At 41.0% G+C, this 12,429-nt stretch overlaps 1 protein-coding gene across 1 annotated transcript in view; it reads right to left on the minus strand.

The window, feature by feature from the left end:
* IL5RA (interleukin 5 receptor subunit alpha) overlaps positions 1 to 12,429 on the minus strand; it is a 40,805-nt gene that overhangs the window by 20,523 nt on the left and 7,853 nt on the right. Inside the window, exons 2-8 of the mRNA XM_082412354.1 lie at positions 11,544 to 11,628; positions 9,869 to 10,014; positions 8,429 to 8,567; positions 7,585 to 7,738; positions 7,323 to 7,510; positions 5,086 to 5,231; positions 1,635 to 1,773 (exon numbers count right to left, since the gene is read on the minus strand). Coding sequence (XP_082268480.1) covers positions 1,635 to 1,773; positions 5,086 to 5,231; positions 7,323 to 7,510; positions 7,585 to 7,738; positions 8,429 to 8,567; positions 9,869 to 10,014; positions 11,544 to 11,628 — 997 coding nt within the window. The remainder of the gene's footprint in view (positions 1 to 1,634; positions 1,774 to 5,085; positions 5,232 to 7,322; positions 7,511 to 7,584; positions 7,739 to 8,428; positions 8,568 to 9,868; positions 10,015 to 11,543; positions 11,629 to 12,429) is intronic.

Below are 12,429 nucleotides of genomic sequence, written 5' to 3' on the forward strand. Positions count from 1 at the left end.
AGCTACCAGGATCCCTTAAATACGTCTTTAATTTGTTTAGCTCTTTGCAGCTTGTAGCGTCCCGGCCCCCATGCCATAGAGCTAAGGTCTCTGGTGCTGGCGTCAGTCAACTTGGGTTTGAATTCCTTCTCTGCCACTTACTGGCCATGCAGAGTTAAGCAAACTGTCTAAACTTTTGAAACCTGTTTTCTCATCTGCAGAACAGTTTGGTGGATAGGATTAGTGAAGCTAGTGCACGTGAAGCACTTAGCACAGGGCTTGGAGGATAGTCAGCAATAAATGTTATGTGCTGTCGTTGTTTGTATTTCACAATAACCTGTGAGACAGGAGAGGTGGATATTGGTTATCTCCTTAGTCCTGGGAATCCACGGATGGGCAGAGAGAAGTGGTTTGTTCAAGGGTATGTAGTCAGTACGTGCTAAGGCTGGCATTAAACCTGAGCTTTCTATGGAAGACTCCAGAATTCTTCCCCCCTCTTTGTGTCCTTGTAGCTCTTATGCAGCACTTAGCCACATAGGTCTGCATCCCCAGGCTGCATGTCTGTGGCCCATACATGAGACACACTAGTTGTTTTTTTAACTGGCCAAGATACGCAGATAATAACAAACAGAGGGTGTGCATGTTCTAGCATCATGGTGCAACGCCACCTCTCCAGGTGAGGGAATTGCCATAACATAAACATATGTCTCCCTGACATAAAGGGAGAATGGAAATTTGCCCTTTCATTCAGAGCCACCATCATCACCCTTCTCCAATCCCAGAGACACATACAATGATCATATTATTTGCCAAGTAAGCTAGTCCGTTTAATCATAAGTAAAAACGGCTGCAGAACCAGTGCCGGAGCCCAGGTGATGCCCAGTCCTTTGGATCCTCTAGGTCTGTTATGCTGAAGGCCCAGGGCTGGATCCAGATTTTGTGGGCCCTGAGCTTATTCAGTTTTGGAATCTTCTTTATGAAATGAGACAAAAGTATAAATTCAAAATTAGGTATAGGAAAATTATAGAAATGGAGACCAGATTAGTAGTCGACAGGGGTTAGGAATGGAGGAGAGGAGAGAGAAATGCAAGTGCTTAAAAAAGGGCAAAAGGAAGGACCCTTGTGGTGACCTATACATGAACCTGCACATGGGATAAAATTGCATAGAACTAATACACAAATGAGTAGATATGAAATCGATGAAATCTGAATAAGATCAGTGGGTTGTAGCAATGCCACCTTTTTGTTTGCCATATTATATTACAGTTTTGCAAGAAGTTACTCTTGAGAGAAACTTCTCTTGACATTATTCCTTATGACTGCATATGAATCTACAGTTATTTCAGAACAAAAAAATTTAACTTGGAAAAACTGAATAGAAGTAGAACCAGATAATCTGGGGAAAAAAAAAAAAAAAAAAAACAGTACCAGACTTTGGAAGGGCTCTTACTAGTGAGAAGCTTGAACACTGGAGCTTCATTGGCCTCATGGTAAATCCACCTCTGGTCGAAAAGGCAGCAGACTGCCAGAGGATGAGGCTTAGTAGGGACGTGAAAGCATTTCAAGAGTCACAAGTGAAGGTGTACACTTTCCAGGAGGGTCTGTTATAACCACAAGTAAGGTCACTTGCTTTAAAATAAACACGGGATACTCACCCACATAAATAGGCTGACTCCACTCACTGGAGGGCCCCCCCGCTCTGCACGCAGAGCTCACTGCTGCTCTCACTTGAATGGAATACTCAGAAATACCGTCAATTATGGAGATGAATGTATTGGTCGTCATTTTTTCTGTCTAAATGGGAAAAAATAGCATTGTAAGAATCCCTGGACACGCAATTTAAATTATGCCAATCATCAGGATGGGAGGTCGTATGTAAGTAATGTGACTCAGTATTCAGTGACCCATTTAAAATCAGTAAGACTCACGTCGATTAGTTTATTCTAGACCGCTTCACTATGGAGGTGTTGGCAGTCACCCTTCGGGGGAAAGCTATGTAGTAAGCAAAATAAATAAAACAGGCAATTGTAAGATCTAGATGATCCATCCGGGTCCAACTGATATTTCCAGAGTGAAAGACTGGAGTGGCACATAGCAGAATGCATAACCTCCCTCATCTTGTTCCTGGATGTTCTCTAATCATCTAACTAACAATATCGCATGGCTTCCGTCATATTCAACAGGATCCAGCAAACTACAGTTTATGGCCAATCTGGCCTGCTACCTGTTTTTTTAAGGACTGCAAGCTAAGAATGACTTATATATTTTTCAGTGTTTGAAAAATATAAAAAGAATAATATTTTGTGACTCATGAAAAGTACATGAAATTGACATTTCAGTGTCCACAAACACAGAAATTACACCTATTTGCTTGTATTGATGGCAGAGCTGAGTAATTGTGACAAAAACGGTATGATCGGCAAAGCCTAAAATACCTACTCTCTGGCCTTTTACATTGAAAGTTCGCTGATCCCTGATACAGTGTCTCACCCCAAGCCAGGGGGCAAGGAGACAGGGGTGGAGGGGGCATAAGGAAGCAGAAAGAGCAAGGACCTTGAATCTAGGAAGAAGGGGGTTTGAATCCCAGGTCTACCTCCAACTAACTGCAGGGCAATTTCCTTGACCTCTCTGAGCCTCAGTTTTCTCATCTGTAAAATAGGAACCATACCACCTAATGGATTATTGAATTAAATGGAATTAACATTGTAAAGCCCAAGTTTAAAGATATATTGGGTTGAATCATATGAAAAGTGATAATATTCAACAACCCATTTTTGACCTGCAAAAACAGCCATTTTGGGCAGTTCAACCTAATAATAAGCACTCAGTAAACGCCAGTTTGCCGTAGGCAACACAGGCTAACATTGTCTAGTGTTGAAATGAGGCTGTTTTCTCACAAACAAACCCTTCTATATTCTCTCTACTGGTCAGTGTCCCCACCATGCAGCTAATACCCCAAACCCGAGATGTGTCCCTGGCCTCCCGTGTCTTACATACGCCTGAATGTGTTTCTCCTTTCTTCGTCCCTGCCCCAAAACCACTGCCATTTTAGGTCTCATCATTTTTTGCTTGGACCGTTGCAGTAGCCATGAAACTGGTATTCTATGTGCACATGTCCCCTCTCCATCCATACCCAGTTTTCATGCTGCTACCAAAATAATTCTGCAATTCTGCAGATGTGTTCACATTTTTCTATCAAGCTAAACACTTTAGTGGTTTCCATTGCCTATGACCATGGTTTTAAAAAGAGAAACCATTTCTTTTTATAAACAAAATCTTAGAGTCATTCTGGGAGAAGTCCCAGTGTAAGAGCTAGAGTTATGATTCCAACGTTGGCCTTACGTCCAGGCTGACTAAATTACTGCCACTTGGCTGAAGGAACCATGCTCACTCATGCTGTGGAGTTGCTCCTTCTGCCTAGAACCCCTGCCACTCCAAGGGTGGTTGGAGGACTGGTGTGAGTCAGGAGCTGTTTATTGCTGATCCTTGAGAAGATAAATACAGAAATGGAGACAACAATTTGGGAGCTTTCATAGCAACCTGGCATTGCCATGGCGTCCAAGCCCAGGATCACTGGGCTTGTCTTTGGCTATATGCGATTTTTTCTAGCAAATCATTTTTATTGTATTTTACAGAAGTACCAATGTAGGGTGGATTAGAAATTTAAAAAAGAAAGCCAGTCTTTCACCATGTGAGCTTAAATACATGGGGAAGTGCTGGCTAAAAAAAGTCCTTCTCTGCTTCTCCCACTAGGCAAGTTTCTATTCATCCTTCAAGAGTCCGTTCAATTCCCCTCCCCTGGGTGGAGGCCCTGGCAGCTTGCTTTGTCCACTCCCTCCTTTGTATCCACGTTGACATTTACGATGGTCAGGCAGCTCTGAGGCTGAGTGAGTGCATCCAGTAGACCAGGCCCCTTGATAGCAGAAACAGTACCTATTTATCTCTGTATATCCCACAGAGAAGCCGGCTCGTAAATATTTATTAACCCGAATTGAATTGAATTGAATTGAATTGAATTTGTAAGGCAGAAGTTTGAATCCTGACTTCTATTGTATTCTTGCTTTGTGACTTTGGGCAACTTACTTAATCTCTCTGTGCCTCACTTTCCTGTAAAATGAAAATGATCGTTACATAATAGAGTAACTGTGAGGATAATAAAGCATAATGCATAGCTGATGCTCAGTAAATATTGACTTTAATTCAGTTCCTTTCCCCTTGAACTTTTTGTCCATTAGGGCTAAGGAGGCAGGGTTTTTTTTAAGTTGTGGTAAAATGCACATGACACAAAAGTTACTATCTTAACCATTTTTAAGTGCATGATTCAGTAGTAAAGTACATTCACATTGTGCAGCCCATCTCCAGCACTCTTTTCATCTTGCAAAACTGAAACTACTTGTTAAAAACTCCCCATTCCCCCCTCACCCCAGCCCCTCAAAGCACCATTGTCCCACCATTGTCTTGATGAATTTGACTGCTCTAGGTACCTCATATAAGTGGATTCATACAATATTTGTCTTTTAGTGACTGGCTTATTTCACTTAGCATAACGTTCTCAAGGTCCATCCATGATACAGTACATGTCAGGATTGTCTTTCTTTTTAAGGCTAACAATATTGCATTGTATGGATAGACCACATTTTGTTTATCCATTCCTCTGTCGATGGACACTTGGGTTGCTTCCTTCTTCTGGCTATTGTGAATAATGTTGCTATGAACACGGATGGACAAAGATCTTTGAGACCCTGCTTTCAATTCGTTTGGATATGTACCCACAAGTAGAAAGCTTGGGTCATATGATAATTCTATTTTTAATTTTTGAGAAATCCCCGTACTGCTTTCCGTAGCAGCTGCACCATTTCACCAACAGTAGTGCTAATGAACTTTTACCTGATCTGTTGCATTATTTTCAACCAGAAGTAATAGATCCTTTCAAGACAAAAAGGCAGTAAGGTTTGATTTATTTTCATAAAACCCAGGTAGATGTAGATTAGACTACCTTTGACCTTGTTAATTCCAAGGTGTAACCAGCGCAGTCACTGACGATAATTTTTTAAATGTCTCTAAAAGAAATCTATCATCAAATATCAGAATGAGCTGAAGCATTACCTGAAAATACCCCTTCCTTGTGTTGTAAATTTTCACTTCGTAATCAAAGCAGTGGACCGGAAAAGCAGAAACTGGTTTCTCCCACTGGATAGAGAGACAGGTTCCTTCAATCTCTGCTGTGACTTTTGCTGGAGGATTTACTCGATCTAGGTTAAAGAACCGAGAGGTCGGTGATCACGATTGATAAATTTAATCCACCCACATTTCTCAAGGCATCTCTAAGCTACGTCTTCTCGAGTACTGTACACCAGGATTTAATCAACGAATCTGCAAGTCATAGGTCTCCAGCGGCTCACATCTGACTCCCATCTTGTGGTGCTAAAGGAGAGATCTCTCCCATAAACCTCAAGGATTCCTACTTCAAACGGCATCGAATGGTTAAATGCCTTTTCCTTCAGCTTACTGCAAGACCCAGCCCACCATCCATTTTTACTTCTCGAGTTGGACTGATCTGAGGGTAAACCTGATCCTGGAGAGAAAATGCCCTGGAGCCTCCACGAAGCCCTGCTCTACGAAGCAGGTGTGTGGCTGGACTGATTATTTCCTCTTTCTGGGCCTCAGTTTTTATTTCATTTTGTTTTGTGTATCTTGTTTTGGTTTGTTGTGAGGATTTAGTTTTCTCTTACAGAAGAAGAACGGATTGGGCTAAACTTGTCTTTACATATAACTCCACAGTTCTTCCCCCTGAGATCTCACATGATTGTTTTATGGCCACTTGATGTGGATAGAAATTATTTCTAAGTGAGTGGCCTTGTCTTAAGTTATGTGTCTTAGATCTCACAGTTACTGAGTCATAGGGACGAGCTAAGAATGGGGCCCACTGGCTCCAGAGCCTACCATCCCCTAAGCCAAAAAATTTTTCATCAAAAGAGCATTTATTTCTTTTAGTAATCTGAGAAATTGGTCTCAATAAAAGGAATAGCACACAAGAAAATGCCCATGGTCTGTCCCAGGCTGTGTCCACTGGCATCTTAATATCATTGTTTCTCAGGTCCCCCTCAGCATTTTTTATTACCTATTTTCATGAAAGTGATATTTTTAGGTCATCTAAGTAATACTCTATTGAAGAGAATTATATAACCTCTTTAGCAAGTGCTGTGATTCTTTAAACAAAGTTATACTCCGTTTGATACACATATAGATGATAGAAACATAGAAACAGATATAGATGTCACATGCCAAACCATGTCCTTTGAATAATAACATTTTGCGTATTTATTGGGCACTTAGGCCAGGCACTCTTCTAAGCACTTTATAATTATTAACATACTTAATTGTCACAAAGACCTTGTAGGAAGTATTGATTTCTCCCCATATTTCAGATAAAAAGACTGAGGCCCAGAGAAGTGACCAGCTTGTGTAAGGTCACTCAGCAAGTCAGTGGAGGAGCCAGGATCCAAGTCCTGGCAGCCTGGCTCCACAGCCCACGCTGATAAGCAGGCCGCCACTGAGACCTTGAACGTTCAGAACCAGAAACGTTATGTGACAGGCTCCTGGTGAGCTGCATTAATACAAGTATCTCGGATGAAGGAGAAGGTCTCTAGTTTTGAGAACTGAGCAAGTGAAAGCTTAAATAATATGCTTAGATCTGAGAATCACATGGTAAGGGGGACACTCTAACTCAAGAACACCCAGAGGAGAAAGTCCAGAAGGGTAGAGGGTCATAAGAGGAATGCATGAGAAATTGGGGGCTGGTAGCCCAGGGAAGAGAGATCTCAGGATGGGAAACCTGGCTGGCTGCCTTTGGATAGCTGAGGGACCATCTTGTGGGGAAAAGAATCAGACCTGTTTGGGGGTGGCACCAGCCCATCACAGGACCCATGGGCAGAAATGTTACCAAAGCATCCAGAGCTGCTGAGAGATGATATGGGGTTCTTTCAGCAGTGAGTTTACTTTCCCTGGAGCGGTGATCCTCAATGAGGGGAGATTTTATCCCCTAGGGGACGTTGTTATTGTCACAACTTGGCGGGGAGGAGGTGCTACTGGCATCTCGTAGGTGGAGACCAGGGCTGCTACTGAACACCTGGTAAGGCACAGGATAGCCCCCACACAGAGTTCTTTCGCCAAATGTATCAGGAGCGCGGAGGCTGAGAAACCTTGACCCTGTGGTTCTTAAGCAGCGGGCAGATGGTCACTTAGCATCAGACAAGTAGCTAAACAAGGTGATCCTTATAACCCCTCCCAGTGCTGAGATTCTGCGATTCGGTTATTTTGGCTTTGAGTCAAGCCCATCTTACCAATGGCATGAAGGGCAAAGAGCTCATCGAAAGGCTTGATCGCAGCTTCCTCGCTTGAGCCGTTAACATACACTGCAAGCGAGTCACGCCCTTTGCTATTGATAAAAGTCCTGGGAAACCAGCAGGCGATATTCCTCTGCAAGGTGTCTTTGCTGTATTCTTGGCATTCTTCAGTCCAAGAGCCATACCTGAATTGGAACACTCATAAGTTTTTAAGGCTGGAGGAAACAACCCACTCGCGAAAGTGAAAACAGATACTAACCTATAGTAGAGAAAATACTGCGTGTCCTCAGGGGCACCCTTGCCAACAAGCCAGGTGCAGTGAAGAGAAACTTGGTACGGCCGTAAGTGTGTGTAATTATTTGCCTTGGTGTTCGTCGTGCAAGTTAAATTCACAATTGAGGTCCCAGGAGACCCTAGATGGTCAAAAAGATTTTTTAAAAGAGTGGATATATGTATATGTATAACTCATTCACTTTGTTGTACACCGGAAAGTAACACAACAGCGTAAATTAACTATCCTCCAATAAAAATTAAAAAAAAAAAAAAAAAAAGAACAAGACATTGCCATGACAGCTTCTGCTTGTTTCTTTAGAAAGGGTGGTGATTGGGGAACATCAAAAAGGGCTTCACAGAGCAGGTACGATTTGATTTGGGCTATGAAGTATAGGAAGGATTCAGAAAAGCAGTCAAGTGAGCCCAGGAAAGCGAGGGCTCCGAGGCAGGACTGTGCCGGTGTGTAGGGGTCATGCCTGGAAATCCATCTGAGAAGCGGAGGAATCACGTAGGGAGTGGTTGGAAAGATGTCCTGGAACCCAATTATGAGAGACCTGATTGGCCCAGATTTTGTTTATGACCCTCTGTCTTTTGAGCTGGGGAGTGAGAAATATCCGCAGTGCTGGCAGGGACGTGCCAGACACAGTTGGCTGGGTCATGACACTGAGAAGTGATCATGGTCTTGGTGAGGGTGTCGATGAGGTAAAAGAACACCGGGCAGGAACTGGTGACTAACAAAAGAAGAGGAAACTGAGGTGTGTTTGTTTTCTGACTTCCCTGTGTTTACAAAGCTTGAAATATAAAACTGGGCTCTTAGCGGCCTGCCTTACCTGGTGGGGCTTTAAGCTCCGCGGAAACCCAGCTGCTTGGCTGGAGGGAGCGGTCGTTCCACGGGACCGTCTGCACACTTGCTGAGAAGCCTTTATGAAGGATGGTTATGCGTCTGCTCTCAGTGTTCCTGGTTTCGTACTAAAAATAAGACCCACAAGTCACGATATGCAAAGGGGAAGTGGCCCTGAGAGAACTATTTTAATCAACTAGGCGTTTTCTTCCACTTTTAAAATGACACGTAAACAGAATGCAATGAAATCGTTTTGCTAGAAAAAATTAAACCCACTGTTTCAAGGTTATGTCCTTATCCCTAAACTCATCAAGTTGTAGACATTAAATAGGTGCAGCTTTTTACAGGTCAGTTATATCAAAATAAAGTGGTTTTAAAAATGAATAAATAGGGCTTCCCTGGTGGCGCAGTGGTTGAGAATCTGCCTGCCAATGCAGGGGACACGGGTTCGAGCCCTGGTCTGGGAAGATCCCACATGCCGCGGAGCAACTAGGCCCGTGAGCCACAGCTGCTGAGCCTGCGCGTCTGGAGCCTGTGCTCCGCAACAAGAGAGGCCGCGACAGTGAGAGGCCCGCGCACCGCGATGAAGAGTGGCCCCCGCTTGTCACAACTAGAGAAGGCCCTCGCACAGAAACGAAGACCCAACACGGCTAAAAATAAATAAATAAATAAATAAATTTAAAAAGAATTCCTTTAAAAAAAAAAAAAATGAATAAATAAATTACCCAGTTCGAGATGTGTACATGTTTTAAAAATACATAATAAAAATATAAAAATTAATTCTTCAAGGATACCTGAATAAATGCTTCTTATAAAAACAAACAAAATGTTACAATGAAGGCTCCAGTTTCCTTTGACCACCACCTCTAGTTCCAGTCTCCTCACCAGAGGTAACTTTTGACAGAAAATTCTCTAGAATTCCATATTGACTGGAATTTAATTTGTTTAATTTTATTGAGCATCTACTAGGGATCTGGTGCTTTAATGTATGTCTGCAGTGAAGTTGGGGCTCTGAGAGGTTAAGTGACTGGTCCGCGATTCTAAAGTCAGGAAGTGGCCGAACTGGGATTCGAACTTGGCCTCTTCGATTAGGTACCCTGCCCTCCTCCTCTTTTATTCGGCTTTTCTGTTCTTTTGGCTATTTTAGAGGAAATTGTATAAAACCAATATCTGAACCATTGTACCTCAGAAGTTACTAAACTTGATTTTTAAGTGGAAGAATTGTCCCAAAGTTGAAATGTTCCGAGCTGCTGTTTAATGCAGGTGTGGCACTAGTTCTCAGTCATTTCAATAGAGACATTGCTCTACTGGGAATATAACAAAAAGCCCTTTAGTGGTTTTCTATTTTTTTAGTTAAAATTCCTTTGATAAGGAAGATGCAATCAAAATTAAAATTTAAATAAGGATTGCCGTCAGAATAAACACTTACATCTTCTTCTTGTGGAGCATTTATTTTCACGTGATACCCTAGCTGGACATTTCTTTGTTCTTGATCAGTATTTGGTTCCCAGCGTAAAAGAACTTGAGCTAAATTGATAGCTTTAATGGTGAAATTGACGGGTGGGAGAAGTAAAACTGTAGATCAAAAGAAAAAAGCCACACAATGTTTAATTATACATAACATTTTAAAGTTGTTAAGTATTTTGTTGTGTAGTATAGTATTTTATTATGGCTATCAGAATGTAGCCTGAAATAATCTTGGGAAAAGTTTCCTTAGAACTGTTTTTAACTCATTTTTTTTTTTTTTACTTTGCCCAGGTATTTACCTATAACATCTATAGGTATTTTATTGAAATCTGAATATTTTACTACATCATTACTCAATACAAGCATAATTTTCAAAGGGTCATTATCCATTAATGGACTACAATAATGTATTAGTTTGTGGGTAGCAATGTGTTTAATGACATGGAAGAAAATAGAATAGAAAATACCAGGTGTATCAAATATATAAGAAGTACTGTTTCGTGAACCTCTTGTTTCTGTTATATAAGTGTACTCACATATTTGCATATGTACTGGTTCATGATGTTAAATGGATTTATTTCTTATTATTCAAGGTCAAAAAAACTTGTGAGCAAAATTACTCAGATAGGCATTTATAGAAAGAAAAGTGTTCTATTCCCCCCGTTAATGAACCGCTCTCTAATGTTGCCTTGAAAATAAAAGCTTTCACAAAATAAAAGATTTCATTTAAATTACAAAATCAATGCCTGTTCTTCTTAGAAATCTTGGAAAGCACAAATGATCAAAAACGAAAAGGAAAATTTACCCACACTTCTATCACCGAGAGTGACATTAACATGTGATACATTCATTATCTTTTTTCTTGGGCATATGTTTATACGACTTTATAATTTTTGCTAAAATTACAATATTGTACAATTATGAAACCTCCTTTGATTAATTTACTACATGTGAGGATGTTTCCACTGACCTTTAATATTCAGTAGCCTTCCCCAACTCTGCTTCCACACCTGCCACATACAGTATTCTGAGGCTCTGTACTGCACTGCCCATTATGGTAGCCACTGGCCACATGTGGCTATTTAATTTAAATAAACTCAAATGTTCATTGTCTTCGTTGCATGAGCCATATTTCAAGTGCTCGATAGTCACTTATCACTGGACAGTGCAGATACAGAAGATTGTCGTGGTCATAGCAGGTCTCTTAGACAGTGCTGATGGGGGAACCATGTGACAGTTCTTTTTTTCTTAAACCCATTGATCAACAAGTTTCTGAAGCAAACGTACTGGAAGCTTCTTCTTCTTTGGTTGTGAGGACTTGGAACCGTTCCCTTGCCTGGGAAGACGTTCCAAATACGGCCATCAGCTGCAGCATTATTCTGAGTGCCCGTTTACCCACACTTGGAATATGAAGTGTGGGTAAACTGCAGCATAAAGTGTGCATTTCAGCCGACTTTGCTTTCTTAAAATATAGCAGGTTTAAAGAGTTTGCATTCTGATAAGAATAAATGTTCCATCCCTTTTTTAAAAATGATCATTTCCTAGTTAAGTATTATTTAGGAGAAAATAATGCTATCCTTTTTGTAATGTACTTTTTCTCAAAAAAAGAAATATTGAATTTAATAGACGGTGCTTACATTTTTTATCAGGAAGTAAGTCTACTTGCAGTATCACTGTGGCCGCCAAAAGAATCAGTGATGCAGGTGCCATGATGATCACATCCTGCAGAAAACAGAGACAAAAATCCAAATTGCCACCTGTTGCCATTTTAAAGAAAAACTGGCAGCTCCTTTCTAAAGAAAAATGTAGTCATTTTGCCATTTAACGAACATTTATGAACTTTCTGTTACGTGTTAGAAATACCAATATGAAAAAATCTTAGGCTTTGTCTTGCCAGTGTGGATCCGTAATCTGAGGGGCAGAATGAAGTGTAACTCGATAATTGTAATTCCAGTCCAAAAGCTGCTCCCATAAAGATGTTTATGGGGCACAGTAGGAGCAAAGGGACTTCTGAATCGAGTCCTAAATGATGGACTAGAGTTCTTGACACACACACAAGTGAGGAAAGGCATCTCTGGTGGCCTTGCACACAGCCATACAAAGCCAGAAGAGAAGAAAGAAAATAGGAGAGGATTGCTATTCAGCGGGAGACCAGAGCAGATCTTTGAACAGTAAAAGTTCTAGGCAGAGTTAATCAAATTGAAAGTAAATACCATTGCCAGTTTCATTAGTAAGTATTTAAATATGAGCCAACATGGCAAGAAACTTAAATCTAAAACAGTTTTAATGTGGGAAAGAGAAACTTTGTATCACAAACCTAGAATGTGTGTGGTACTTTGAACTGTGAAGAGGCTGAATTTTTTGATGAAGCCAGAAAGGAACAGACTATAAAAGAAAATGAAAACATAGTTATAGGCCTGGAGAAGATAAAAACAATATTTCTATTTATTTGAAATAAGCGGACAATGAAAAGGAATCTAGAGTAGAAAAGTTAGCATAACTCAAGTGTGGCCATCTGAAAAA

This window comes from Balaenoptera physalus (genome assembly GCF_965194825.1).
Source record: "Balaenoptera physalus genome assembly, chromosome: 11".
Taxonomy (NCBI): domain Eukaryota; kingdom Metazoa; phylum Chordata; class Mammalia; order Artiodactyla; family Balaenopteridae; genus Balaenoptera; species Balaenoptera physalus.